A 14,697-nucleotide genomic window follows, 5' to 3' on the forward strand; every position below is an offset into this window, starting at 1 on the left:
AAAGGCGTTCTTAAAGGAACAGTGTGCATTTAGGGGGGTACAGAAATAGAATATCATATTATTAAGTATTAAGTATTACGTTTTATTTAGTGTAATCGCCTGTAAACAAGAATGCATGAAATGCAGATATCTCTAAATATTTTATTGCAAACTTTACCAGTTTTCTCCTCGTGTGAGCAAGCTATAGTTGTAAATGACGTTGAGGATGGTAAAAAAGTGTAAAATATTGTAAAGGAACAGTGTGTCATATTTACTGGGATTTGTGGGCAGAAATGTAATATATTATCCATAACTATGTGTTCATTGGTGTATAATCACCTGAAATAATCAATAAAGAATCGCTGTGTTTCCGATACTTAGAATGAGTCCGAGTCTCATCTTCGTAGGGAGCTTCTTCACTATATTTAAGCAGCATTTGTATTGAAATCAATTGTATCAATTGATATTGGTCATTGCTTTCTTTAACAGCTCATTTCATGCAGAATTATATTATTATAATAAACTCCTCTTAGTTAAATGTTAAACGTGAGAAATGTCAGAGAACTGCTCAATTGTTTAACATTTTAATCAGCATCACAAAAATCACATAAAACTCAAACCATGATTTTACACATTTTAAACATCCCCGTATCTTAACCAAAACTAAACATTCCAAATACAGTATATTAAATGTTTACTATAGCGAAGCAGTATAGGTTTTGTGTATGTATTTTCTCTTATTGTACCACACGGATGGGACGCGAAACACACCCTCAAGAGACGCATAAAAAAGCCCACTCTTTAAATCTGGCAAATCTGACAACATCCTCATTGAATAACAGACGATCACTGTCAGGCCATGATACCGACATGTGGCACTGTGCCATTTAATGAAATGAGATTAAATAATCAATTCTAAATGCGACATCTGCAGCTAGTGAGTTATAATTAATTGTTATTTCTGAACTTACTAGCACAGATGAAATTATGAGTTTCATATTCCGACAGACGGAACCACTTGTGTTCATCTCCTGCGCTCATGGCCACGGAGTGGTCACACTCATCCGTCTTGTTTCCTGGGGCCCAGTTACAATGGCAGACCAGGTTGTCACTGACCCAGAACCATAAAGCCAGAGGGCAGCTGTAGCGAAGACCAAGCCAGACGTAGGGACTGTTGGCCTGCTTGGCTACCTCTTCGGCCCATCCCTGCTGGAGAGGGTTAATGATGGAGACCAGGTCATGGTGGTTCTCTCTGCAGTAAGACAAGGCCTGCTCCCAGGTCTTGTTCTCCTTGATCAGGATCAGGTTCAGCTTATCTGTCAGAGATGGAGACAAACAACATAGCAGCAGCTTTGTTGGTGTATGATTGTTGAGAACACTGCGCTCCTTCACTTTAAATCACTGCCTAAATGTTTGGTGCTGATGATCTTTAAATGCCTTCCGCAACTTGTAAGGAACATTTAAGGGGCTCTATTGTTTTTTAATAGTGTATAATCACCTGAAAATAATAATCTTTGTGTTTTGGTTAGAATGAGCCGTTTATATCTACATACAGAGCGGGTCCTCTTGAAAAAGCCGGCCGCCATGTTTCTACGGTAAACCAGAAAGGACAAAACCAACCTGCTTTGACTACCAGACCGTGGTCGGTGAACACAGAGGGGACACCGTTGTTGTGGTCTCCAGGGACGGAAAACAAAAACACGGGAAACCTCTGTTGGTGTTGAGGAGCTGCAGCTTTTATTTCTGCACAAACTGAAACATCCTCCGCACCTTCACTCAACTAACTCTCTTCTTCCCCGCTGTTGACTTTTTCTCTCTCTCTCCCTTCAACACTCACTTCCCACTACGCAGACACTGGCTCTGATTCAACTGGTTGCAATCTGAAACCTCACCACTAGATGACACCAGAACTCTACACACTAGACCTTTAAGTGACATTTTATTTTACAGCAAGCATCGTCTTAACAAAGTCTCTAACATAAACAGGATTAACATGAAAAAGCAGATGGAGCTCGTGTACATGTAGCAAATAAATACTTACTGTCATAGCAGAAGAAGGGTTTTCTCTTATTGCATTCATCGGAGCTCCATTTTCCATTTGACACAGTCACAGCACATTCCTTGTTGCTTTCATCATTAAATTGATCCGGATCCCAGAATCTGAAAGAGGAACTACTCTCATCTGACCACCTCCACCTGTCTCTGAACAGGCCGATCCAAACGCGTTTGTATTCCTCAGACTCTATCTCAGCCTTGACTTCGTCGTCATTTAACTGTGTGAGTCCACTGATCAGGTCAGTGTGATGTTCTCTGCAGTACCTCTGAGCCTTTAGCCATGTCTTCCAATCGTCAATAAAATGGAATTGTTTTTTTTTCTTTTCTGTGGATTGAACAGATAAACTTAATAAATACACATTTCTATTAGTTATTTCCTCTCATAAAATCCTATTTTCTTACTTTAAACATGAAATAAACATGTGAGATAGATTAACATGATTTCACTGCAGTTTCATTAATTTACCAGATGAAAGTGTTTGAGATAACAAGGTGGATCACATCATTTCATAGAAAGTAATACAAATAAAAGTAGGCCTTTTGGTGGATTTTTTTTTTCCCCATACCTCCATAAAATAGATAAAGTATATATATATATATATGTCCATATGGAAAACTATTGTTTGACAGGTTTATATTTTGTATACACATAAACATTATTAGTCACATATTCTCACCATCGTAGCAGATAAATGGAAGACTGAAAGTACAAGGGTCATCGAGCCATTTGTGATTAATCATCTTCACACAGTTCTCAGGATGAATCTTATCATTCGGCTCTCCATCAGCCCATTCTGTCTCACGATCATTGAACTTCACCCCTGGCAGAGACCAGAGCCACTTCCTGTTGACATTGTTTTGGTTGTGCAGTCCAATCCAGGCTTCACCTTGATAACTTGCTGAGTCAGTGAGTCTCTTCATATCTGTCATGTCAAACACTTTGGCCAGGTCAGTGTAATGCTCTCTGCAATACGTCTGGGCTTCCTCCCAGGTCTTCCTCTCACTAACAAAGTGATACTCGTAGAGGCGACACAGGCAGAAGGAACACTGTCCTGATAACAGAGATAATAAATGTGTTCAGTAGTGGTGGTGAGAGAATAGCAAGAATGTTATAACATGACATCACGCTCCTTCATTTAAAATGGGGCTCTGAGTGCACTTAAGTAGTGTGAGACGTACAATTGTTCTCAGCTGAAGTGCTTCTAGCTAAAAGAAATGAAAACAGTAGCAGATGATCCACTTACCCATCAGAATGAGCACAAACACACTCCACTGCATGTTTGCTCTGTTAGATGAAACGGATATGTTAGTGTGCAGTGAACCAAACACAATTATTTTATCAGCTTGTCTCCATCTGTTTGTTCAGTTATAATAAAACAACACTACCACTCCCTCCAGTGTACAAAGTTCAGTCTAATAAGGAAGAGCAATGGTAGGAAATATGCAAACTAACACTATACATGCAATAATGTTTTTTATTATCCCAGGTTACGTATTGGAATAAAATACAGATAATACAACAAACTGAAATGAATGTTTCTGTGTAAGCTTGTGATGTTCTGGTGTTTGCTTCTATTATCAGAATTATTGTCATTTTCTTCAATGTACAGGTGATACAAGGAATAAGAGGAACACCTTGTGAGATGCTGTCGGTCGTGAGAATGTGTCAGTCAAATCAACGGACTTCTGACTCAATGTCGTCAAAAACTACACATTGTACTCTGAGCATTTATTCTAATTGATTGCATTTCATATTCAGGTGTTCCTGTTATTGTGTCCATTATTTTTTAACGGCTGGAAAATTATGTATTTTACTGCAAAGTTGCAATTACAGCTGTGCTGTCGTCATGAATCATAAAATAAAGTCTGTTCAAGGTTCTGTATTATGAGTGAACAAACCCTACTGTAAATTATATTTAGTGTCATTGGAGGAGTAAGATATGCTGCTAATTAGTATTCACTAATACAACAATATTAAACTGTAAAACAAAAAATCTCCAGAAACAAGCAGTAAAAGTAACGAGTGTTATTTTAGCCCTGGGGATTGTCTGCAGAGAAAGCTGCATGCTGAATTATTGTTTTTTTCTCATTGTGTCCACACTTTGAATAAAAACTAAACTGAACATTGAGTAAAACTGAGATTTAAATACGATCAATTGTGAATTTAAACCTTGTTAGAAATAAGCGGATTTGTTTTGTAAGTCTTGCAAATAAAAAAATGCAAAGTTTGTCAATCTGATTTGATGTTAGATTACATGAAATATAAACTGAAGAAAGACAATGTTGCACTGTCCACCTCTGCACAATAAACACGATATTAAAATGACAGAAGAGAATGGTAACTTACATCTTGTGAGTCTTCCTCTTAGACGCTTCACTCTGGTGTCTCTCCTCACGTACTGATGAAGACTCACATCAACCAGACAGCTGCTCTCTTTTAACCACCTGAATGCCAACATTTGAATATTGAAATACAGAAGTCGGAGACGTCCATCACAGAGGAGAAAGGGTCCATTGATGACAAGTCACTTACATGATGTAATAGGTAAACAAAGAGGAACACAGTCCAACATGCAGAAAGAACGACGTCATTCCAAAATGAATCTACTAATAAGGAAAATACTTTACATTTATGTAAACTGTTCTAAAAATACACATTTATGCTTCGCCAACAACTCAACTTGTAAAATCCAAAGTTAATCTTTTCCCCCTGAGTTTGAGTGTTAGTGTGACGCCAACATGATTCTAAACCATTCTTTTGTTCTTATTCTATTTATTTATTCATTCTGGCAATGTAACCAATCCCATCATTTCATGATGATGTAGAATTCCTTTACAAGATCAGTTAATTTATATGATCATGAAGAAGTTTTGGGCTTTTGGTGTAGAGTTTATTTTTATTAATGTATTCTAAACTACTCAAACATTTAAATGGCTCTGTTTACATAGTTACTGTTCATCTTTAAAGAGCGTTTCAGAGATATTTTCATGGTTACTGATGTTGAAAGACATTTTTTTTGTGTGAAATCCACCTCATAAAAACTAATTTCTACAAGAGATATACAAACAACAAAGTAGAGTAAAAGATCCGTCTTAAAGGAGCGTTGTGTAGGATTTAGTGGCATCTAGTGGTGAGGTTGCAGACTGCAGAGGGCTCATTCCAAGCAAACAAAAACACAACGATTCTTAGTTTCAGGTGATTATACACTCATGAATTATGTTCCATATCTGCTAATAGATGCTCCTAAATGCTACACACCGGTGCTCTAATCAAGCAGGTATTTTAAACTCTCACTATGATTTTCCCTGACCTTAAATACATGTTGCTCCTTTACACAAACCGTAACCGCTGCTTTTCTTTTTTTTTAACCATGTTTAACACGACTAAAACACAAGTTCTCTCTCTTTTTGAGCCCCTAATATTGTAAGTTTGTCAATATTATTCCCTCAAGTCCTAATGTTTCTGATGGTCGGTGACTTTTTGTGTGTGGAGCGGGAAACAAGCAGAGAATCGAGCCATTGTTGTTTTCTTTATGGAATCAGTATGGGGCTGAATCCAAGATACCACTTCTGTAAATTCATTTCAATACTTTATTTGTTGTCTAATAAACTTATATGAAACAGATAAATGAGAAAACAAAACTGTGAACACAAAATAACAATATTAATTGCAGCATAACTGGACTCACCCGTAGCTGCATGACGCAATGATTAATAATCAAAACTTGTGGAAAACAATCAGAGAAACTGAGAGCAGCTGCTGCTCCGACAATAACTACCTCCCGATGTGATTGGCTGTTGCTTAATTGTCCAATTTGAGTTGAAATGAGACTCTGGCATCATCAGTGGGCTTCTTGCTGCGCTCAGTCTGCTGCCATCTGCTGGAAGAATCCAGTACTGCATGTAAAGCACATCCACGTCTTCAAAGCAATTTAGACCGGGAGCAGAGGGGAGGTGGATTGTATAATAAAGTTACTGAATTACATAGATTTCATTTACTAACACATGTATTTAAAAACATTTACGCTTGTTAATCTGAACATTCAGTGTCCGTTGGGTCATTCCTGGAGAAAAATAAAATCCACCAATCAGTTTATATAAGAAGCAACATCTACAAGAGTGTAAATTAGAATTTGAGACCCAAAAATATGTCATTTTGAACCGACTTCTAGGACGAAACATAGGATTGTTTTCTGACTTGGATAGATGAAATCATTTGTCTGTGCCTTAAAAATTACTTTAAGAAATAAATCAGCTCCATGATGTGACAGTTCTATAGTTTGGTTAGCTTTAAGAATAGTTTAAAGGAAAGAATAGTTTGGTGTAAAACAGGCAGGAAAAAAAGAGAAGACCACTCTATGATTCAACAGTTTATTAATCCTCAGAGAAAGCAATCATCTGTTTACATAGAACTCCATAAATGTGATCGTCAAAGATGAAGATTTTACATGATGAAAGCATATAACCACAACCAGCTATTCAACATAACGTGATACACAAGAAGGTCAAATGTTCCATTTTGAATATGTGGAAGCAAAATCAAACCAGCTAAATTATTGTATTTATTCTCATTCCAACCCTCAAAAGATGAATAAACAATCTATATTCTAAGAGAAAGACAATACAACAACTTCATAAAATAATAAGTGATCATTCAGGTGTTCCTGGATCAGAATAAGGAGACAGAAAAACCTGGTACAGAGTCACTTTCTTAGTTATCTTGTGACACTTTGTAATTGACTTACATGTAGCCACTTTCCCAAAATAAAATCTGCTGTTGGAGAGTCTGTAACTTCATGTCTCTGCCCCTTAGATTGTGATGCCTACGTTTCCCAGAATGCCATTCCATAAACCCAGAGGATAAGTACACATAAAAGTCACACCACTGCAAACAACCTGAGTAAATATATAGAACACCCGTCACCAGTAGATCGGGTTTCAACGCTCAGTGCAGATGAAGTTGAACTCCATCTCAGCATCCTTTTTGAACCACTTATGCTTTCCTCCTGTTTGCATGGCTGCAGACATGCCACATCTATCCATCTCATGTTTGAGTTCCCAGTTATTGTAGCAGACGATCTTGTCACTGACCCAGAACCATAAACCCTCATTGCAGATGTAGCGCAGTCCCGTCCAGACGTAGGGAGTGTTGGCCTGCTTGGCTACCTCTTCGGCCCATCTCTGCTTTTGAGGGTCAGTGATGGAGATCAGGTCACGGTGGTTCTCTCTGCAGTAAGTCAAGGCCTGGTCCCAGGTCTTCTTCTCCTTGATCAGGATCACTTTATCTGTCATGGTAGCGTCACAACCCGTCTCCAAGGCTGCAACATAAGGGAGACAAGACGAGTGATAAAAGTAATAAATAAGACATTTATTTAAAGAATACAAACTATACAAACTAACAACCAATTAATCAATCAATCTATCCATCAAAACAAATAGGCAGCCATGTCAGCCAAGGAAGAGGCAGCAGAGAAGAGGGCCCCCATCCTTGTTCAGAGGTGGGTTCAGCCATCACCATATCAGGCTCAGCTGGGGCTCATGAGCTGCTGATCAACATCCTGAAAGAGAGAAGACAGCAACCAGGACACCAGTGGTGGGCCGTCAGGGCCAGCAAAGCCTTCTCTGCTCGTATCTAAGGGTCGGTCAACCCCACAGCTAGCAGCCCTGACCCAGCATGGAAAAGGATTTGTAGGAATGGTATTCCTGCAGATGGCAGCTACGGAGAACTGTGGCGAAGTGGATAGTAGGGCTGTCTTTCAATCAGAGGATCAGTGGTTCGATCCACAGTTCAGGCTCCAATAGTCGCATGTCGATGTGTCCTTGAGACACTTAACCCCAAAATTGCTCCTGTAGCTGTGCCTACAGTGTAGAATTGTGATATAATCTGAATTGTAAGTCACTTTGGATAAAAGCTTTCTGCCAAATGACTGTAATGTCAGCAAAGAACGCGTTTTATTTGCAACTGAGCGTCTTAGTGTTTGGAGCTACTCTTCAATATTGATTTTGTCGTTTACTCATTTTCATTATTCATTGTTCTGAATGATCTTTATCCCTTTCCTGCCCCTTTAGACTGCTTCTTCTGCTACTGTATTGTGACATGTGAATTTACCCTCTTGGGTTGTTGTTGAGGCAACAGTTGTTGGTGTTGGGGTGGTGGTTGTTGTTGTTATGGCAGTTGTTGGTGTTGGGGTTGTGGTTGTTGTTGTTGGGGGAGCAGGTATTGTGGCATTATTACAAAAACTGGTTCCACAACAGGATGGTCCACTGCTTATGCTTCCAAGGCTTTGCATGAAAGGAAGGCTACCCAGGCTTTCAGCAGCTGCACACATATTTGTAGATACACAGCCAAGAGCTGGAGAAGTGCTGGACCCACTCGTCACTGTAGAGGAAAAATCAGCGTTTAACTACACAGCCTTCATCGTTTTAAGTTTGCTAATTGATTCAAATAAGTAATACCACAATGTAGAATATACTTAAAATATGAGAAATAAAAGTATTTTCACTTCGTACGAGTTTATTACTATACTTTGAATACTATTGAATTATGACATGTAACATTTTGGGAATATTACAACATCAAAACTTAAGTGTATTGACTTTTCTTGAAGTAACTAAAGTCACCATAACTGTCATATGAATGTAGTGCAGTAAAAAGTACAATAATTACCATTGATATTTAGTGGACTAAAAGTATTAAATAGCATACTACAAATACTATAGAACAGCAGTTCGGGGCATGTACTTCTTGACTTTCCTCCACTGGTTGATTTTCCAGATCTCACATGTAGTTAGTTTGAGATACTTTAAGGTTGTAAAATACTTTTTATTAAGACTCACCACTCGCTTGAAAGCAGAGGTTCTCCTCCCCCCTACATTGTACTTGTGAAGTACATTGAGAGGTGACGGGGTTACAAGTGAAACACTCTAGGGAGTTAACTGTCTGAGCAGCGGGGACTGAAAGAGAAAAGAACATCATTTGTTTGACAAAGAGAGAACATTTAAGCTGCACAAAATTGAAGCATGTCAAAGTCTATTTCGTATTTTTTTTTATCTTGAATGAGGTATTTATACATCTGTACTTACATGGTAGAGTTTCTGTGTTGCAATTATATGTGTTGCAGCACTTAGTAGATGCAACTGCACTCAAAGCACCCAAGTTGGCTGAAAATGTGTGAGAGCCTGTGGCTGGACACAGGGAGGATGATGCACACGCCTTGAATATTTGCTGCGCTGGAGTTCCAGATGAATTGACTACAAAATAAAAAGTTGAGTTCCTCAATATTAATGGAAAGAACACATAACTCTGCAGTACATTTACTTCACTCAAAAGTAGAACATGGTATAAAGAAATGCCCACCTTGAATGGAAGCTGTTACACACATCGTCTCTGAGGAACATGTGACTAGCGTTGTGTTTGAACACTGCTCATCTGTGCATTTCTGACATTGAAATGGCCGATCTGAAAATGGGAGAAGAAATTGTCAAATAATAATGATCACATTTCAAATCAAATATCTGAAGTGTATTGATGGTTTGTAAAGACTGAAAAGTCCTCTTCTTCTACTTCTTCTGAACCAGGATTGTAAATGATATGAGGTTGTACTTTCTAAAAATGGTTTAAGTGTCTAATATACACAACTTGACTCTTTACTCCACCACACATATCTATATACTTGCACAGCCAAGTTTTGTCATGTATATTGCCTAAGAATTGTAATGTAGGAAAGGACACAGAACCCTAGTGGAAAGGAGGGCTTGTCACAGTAGAGATGGACACAAACACAGGATCATAGCAGCTTTGTTGGTGTTCTCTTGATTGTTGAGAGCACTGCGCTTCTTCACTTTAAATCACTGCCTAAATGTTTGGTGCTGATGCTGATGATCTTTAAATGCCTTCCGCCACTATTAAGGAACATTTAAGGGGCTTTATTGGAAGAAATAGGATTTATGTTCTCTTTAGTATATTATCACCTGAAAATAGTAATCTTTGTGTTTTGGTTAGAATGATCCGTTTATATCTACATACGGAGCGGGTCGTCTTCAAGGAGCCGGCCGCCATGTTTCTACGGTAAACCAGAAAGGACAAAATCAACCTGCTTTGACTACCAGACCGTGGTCGGTGAACACAGAGGGGACACCGTTGTTGTGGTCTCCAGGGACGGAAAACAAACACACGGGAAACCTCTGTTGGTGTTGAGGAGCTGCAGCTTTTATTTCTGCACAAACTGAAACATCCTCCGCACCTTCACTCAACTAACTCTCTTCTTCCCCGCTGTTGACTTTTTCTCTCTCTCTCCCTTCAACACTCACTTCCCACTACGCAGACACTGGCTCTGATTCAACTGGTTGCAATTTGTAATCTCACCACTAGATGACACCAGAACTCTACACACTAGACCTTTAAGTGACATTTTATTTTACAGCTAGCAGCGTCATAACAAAGTCTCTAACATAAACAGGATTAACATGAAAAAGCAGATGGAGCTCGTGTACATGTAGCAAATAAATACTCACCGTCATAGCAGAAGAAGTGTTTTGTGTTATTGCATTCATCGGAGCTCCATTTTCCATTTGACACAGTCATAGCACATTCCTTGTTGCTTTCATCTGTAAATTGATCCGGATCCCAGAATCTGAAAGAGGAATTACTCTCATCTGACCACCTCCAGGTGTCTCTGAACAGGCCGATCCAAACGTATGTGTATTCCTCAGACTCTATCTCAGCCTTGACTTCTTCGTCATTGAACTGTGTGAGTCCACTGATCAGGTCAGTGTGATGTTCTCTGCAGTAGCTCTGAGCCTTTAGCCATGTCTTCTCTCCCTCAATCAAATGGAATTGTTTTTTGTTTTTTTCTGTGGATTGAACAGATAAACTTAATAAATACACATTTCTATTAGTTATTTCCTCTCATAAAATCCTATTTTCTTACTTTAAACATGAAATAAACATGTGAGATAGATTAACATGATTTCACTGCAGTTTCATTAATTTACCAGATGAAAGTGTTTGAGATAATAAGGTGGATCACATCATTTCTTAGAAAGTAATACGAATAAAAGTAGGCCTATATCATTTGTGGATTTTTTTTCCCCCATACCTCCATAAAATAGATAAAGTGTATATATATATATATATATATATATGTCCACATGGAAAACTATTGTTAAACAGGTTTATATTCTGTATACACAACATTATTAGCCACATATTCTCACCATCGTAGCAGATAAATGGATAACTGAAAGTACAAGGGATATCATTCCATTTGTGAATAATCATCCCCACACAGTTCTCAGGATGCTTTCCATCATCCGGATTTACATCAGCCCATTCTGTCTCACTATCATTGAACTTCACCCCTGGCAGAGACCAGAGCCACTTCCTGTTGACATTGCTTTGGTTGTGCAGTCCAATCCAGGCTTCACCTTGATTACTTGCTGAGTCAGTGAGTCTCTTCATATCTGTCATGTCAAACACTTTGGCCAGGTCAGTGTAATGCTCTCTGCAATACGTCTGGGCTTCCTCCCAGGTCTTGTTCTCTCTAACAAAGTGATACTCGTAGAGGCGACACAGACAGAAGGAACACTGTCCTGATAACAGAGATAATAAATGTGTTCAGTGGTGGTGGTGAGAGAATAGCAAGAATGTTATAACATGACATCACGCTCCTTCATTTAAAATGGGGCTCTGAGTGCACTTAAGTAGTGTGAGACGTACAATTGTTCTCAGCTGAAGTGCTTCTAGCTAAAATAAATGAAAACAGTAGCAGATGATCCACTTACCCATCAGAATGAGCACAAACACACTCCACTGCATGTTTGCTCTGTTAGATGAAACGGATATGTTAGTGTGCAGTGAACCAAACACAATTATTTTAACAGCTTGTCTCCATCTGTTTGTTCAGTTATAATAAAACAACACTACCACTCCCTCCAGTGTACAAAGTTCAGTCTAATAAGGAAGAGCAATGGTAGGAAATATGCAAACTAACAATATGCATGCAATAATGTTTTTTATTATCCCAGGTTACGTATTGGAATAAAATACAGATAATACAACAAACTGAAATGAATGTTTCTGTGTAAGCTTGTGATGTTCTGGTGTTTGCTTCTATTATCAGAATTATTGTCATTTTCTTCAATGTACAGGTGATACAAGGAATAAGAGGAACACCTTGTGAGATGCTGTCGGTCGTGACAATGTGTCAGTCAAATCAACGGACTTCTGACTCAATGTCGTCAAAAACTACACATTGTACTCTGAGCATTTATTCTAATTGATTGCATTTCATATTCAGGTGTTCCTGTTATTGTGTCCATTATTTTTTAACGGCTGGAAAATTATGTATTTTACTGCAAAGTTGCAATTACAGCTGTGCTGTCGTCATGAATCATAAAATAAAGTCTGTTCAAGGTTCTGTATTATGAGTCAACAAACCCTACTGTAAATTATATTTAGTGTCATTGGAGGAGTAAGATATGCTGCTAATTAGTATTCACTAATACAACAATATTAAACTGTAAAACAAAAAATCTCCAGAAACAAGCAGTAAAAGTAACGAGTGTTATTTTAGCCCTGGGGATTGTCTGCAGAGAAAGCTGCATGCTGAATTATTGTTTTGTTCTCATTGTGTCCACACTTTGAATAAAAACAAAACTGAACATTGAGTAAAACTGAGATTTAAATACGATCAATTGTGAATTTAAACCTTTTCTAGAAATAAGCGGATTTGTTTTGTAAGTCTTGCAAATAAAAAAATGCAAAGTTTGTCAATCTGATTTGATGTTAGATTACGTGAAATATAAACTGAAGAAAGACAATGTTGCACTGTCCACCTCTGCACAATAAACACTATATTAAAATGACAGAAGAGAATGGTAACTTACATCTTGTGAGTCTTCCTCTTAGACGCTTCACGCTGGTGTCTCTCCTCACGTACTGATGAAGACTCACATCAACCAGACAGCTGCTCTCTTTTAACCACCTGAATGCCAACATTTGAATATTGAAATACAGAAGTCGGAGACGTCCATCACAGAGGAGAAAGGGTCCATTGATGACAAGTCACTTACATGATGTAATAGGTAAACAAAGAGGAACACAGTCCAACATGCAGAAAGAACGACGTCATTCCAAAATGAATCTACTAATAAGGAAAATACTTTACATTTATGTAAACTGGTCTAAAAATACACATTTATGCTTCGCCAACAACTCAACTTGTAAAATCCAAAGTTAATCTTTTCCCCCTGAGTTTGAGTGTTAGTGTGACGCCAACATGATTCTAAACCATTCTTTTGTTCTTATTCTATTTATTTATTCATTCTAGCAATGTAACCAATCCCATCATTTCATGATGATGTAGAATTCCTTTACAAGATCAGTCAATTTATATGATCATGAAGAAGTTTTGGGCTTTTGGTGTAGAGTTTATTTTTATTAATGTATTCTAAACTACTCAAACATTTAAATAGCTCTGTTTACATAGTTACTGTTAATTTTTAACGTGTTTAAATGTTATATTCATGGTTACTGATGTTTTAAAAAAGTGTTTTGTGTCAAATCCACCTCATAAAACCATATTCCTACAAGAGATATACAAACGACAAAGTAGAGTAAAAGATCCGTCTTAAAGGAGCGTTGTGTAGGATTTAGTGGCATCTAGTGGTGAGGTTGCAGACTGCAGAGGGTTCATTCCAAGCAAACAAAAACACAACGATTCTTAGTTTCAGGTGATTATACACTCATGAATTATGTTCCATATCTGCTAATAGATGCTCCTAAATGCTACACAATCAAGCAGGTATTTTAAACTCTCACTATGATTTTTCCCTGACCTTAAATACATGTTGCTCCTTTACACAAACCGTAACCGCTGCTTTTCTTTTTTTTTAACCATGTTTAACACGACTAAAACACAAGTTCTGTCTCTTTTTGAGCCCCTAATATTGTAAGTTTGTCAATATTATTCCCTCAAGTCCTAATGTTTCTGATGGTCGGTGACTTTTTGTGTGTGGAGCGGGAAACAAGCAGAGAATCGAGCCATTGTTGTTTTCTTTATGGAATCAGTATGGGGCTGAATCCAAGATACCACTTCTGTAAATTCATTTCAATACTTTATTTGTTGTCTAATAAACTTATATGAAACAGATAAATGAGAAAACAAAACTGTTAACACAAAATAACAATATTAATTGCAGCATAACTGGACTCACCCGTAGCTGCATGACGCAATGATTAATAATCAAAACTTGTGGAAAACAATCAGAGAAACTGAGAGCAGCTGCTGCTCCGACAATAACTACCTCCCGATGTGATTGGCTGGTGCTTCATTTTTTGCAATTTGAGTTGAATTGAGACTCTGGCGTCATCAGTTGTCTTTTTGCTGCACTCAGTCTGCTGCCATCTGCTGGAAGAATCCAGTACAGCATGTAAAGCACATCCACGTCTTCAAAGCAATTTAGACTGGGAGCAGAGGGGAGGTGGATTGTATAATAAAGTTACTGAATTATATCGATTTCATTTACTAACACATGTATTTAAAAATATTTACGCTTGTTAATCTGAACATCCAGTGTCCGTTGGGTCATTCCTGGAGAAAAATAAAATCCACCAATCAGTTTATATAAGAAGCAACATCTACAAGAGTGTAAATTAGAATT

At 38.0% G+C, this 14,697-nt stretch overlaps 2 protein-coding genes across 2 annotated transcripts; both read right to left on the reverse strand.

Moving 5' to 3' along the window:
* Positions 1-532: 532 nt before the first annotated feature.
* Positions 533-4,438, reverse strand: LOC306714767 (macrophage mannose receptor 1-like). Its single transcript, XM_079184897.1, has 5 exons — positions 4,382-4,438; positions 3,279-3,319; positions 2,712-3,086; positions 2,021-2,359; positions 533-1,295 (listed from the first exon to the last, which is right to left on the reverse strand). The coding sequence occupies exons 2-5, from the start codon at positions 3,310-3,312 to the stop codon at positions 928-930; spliced, it is 1,116 nt and encodes a 371-aa protein (XP_079041023.1). The 5' UTR covers positions 3,313-3,319; positions 4,382-4,438; the 3' UTR covers positions 533-927.
* Positions 4,439-6,391: 1,953 nt separating this feature from the next.
* Positions 6,392-12,962, reverse strand: LOC306714758 (uncharacterized protein). The gene is made up of 9 exons (XM_079184887.1): positions 12,922-12,962; positions 11,818-11,858; positions 11,251-11,625; positions 10,549-10,887; positions 9,392-9,493; positions 9,118-9,285; positions 8,872-8,988; positions 8,144-8,413; positions 6,392-7,352 (listed from the first exon to the last, which is right to left on the reverse strand). The coding sequence occupies exons 2-9, from the start codon at positions 11,849-11,851 to the stop codon at positions 6,973-6,975; spliced, it is 1,785 nt and encodes a 594-aa protein (XP_079041013.1). The 5' UTR covers positions 11,852-11,858; positions 12,922-12,962; the 3' UTR covers positions 6,392-6,972.
* Positions 12,963-14,697: the final 1,735 nt, after the last annotated feature.

This window comes from Pholis gunnellus, assembly GCF_910591455.1.
Source record: "Pholis gunnellus genome assembly, chromosome: 23".
Lineage (NCBI taxonomy): Eukaryota > Metazoa > Chordata > Actinopteri > Perciformes > Pholidae > Pholis > Pholis gunnellus.

What these genes read in the sequence shown, in the direction of transcription:
- LOC306714758 (XM_079184887.1), bottom strand. Translation starts at nt 11,851, where the DNA reads ATGCAGTGGAGTGTGTTTGTGCTCATTCTGATGG. An exon ending in ACACTTCTTCTGCTATGACG is followed by an intron (nt 9,494 to 10,548) that starts GTGAGTATTTAT and finishes TCCCATTTTCAG; the next exon opens with ATCGGCCATTTCAATGTCAG. An exon ending in CTCAACAACAACCCAAGAGG is followed by an intron (nt 7,353 to 8,143) that starts GTAAATTCACAT and finishes CTTATGTTGCAG; the next exon opens with CCTTGGAGACGGGTTGTGAC.
- LOC306714767 (XM_079184897.1), bottom strand. Translation starts at nt 3,312, where the DNA reads ATGCAGTGGAGTGTGTTTGTGCTCATTCTGATGG. An exon ending in GTTTGTGCTCATTCTGATGG is followed by an intron (nt 3,087 to 3,278) that starts GTAAGTGGATCA and finishes CTCTGTTATCAG; the next exon opens with GACAGTGTTCCTTCTGCCTG. An exon ending in TCCATTTATCTGCTACGATG is followed by an intron (nt 2,360 to 2,711) that starts GTGAGAATATGT and finishes TTCAATCCACAG; the next exon opens with AAAAGAAAAAAAAACAATTC.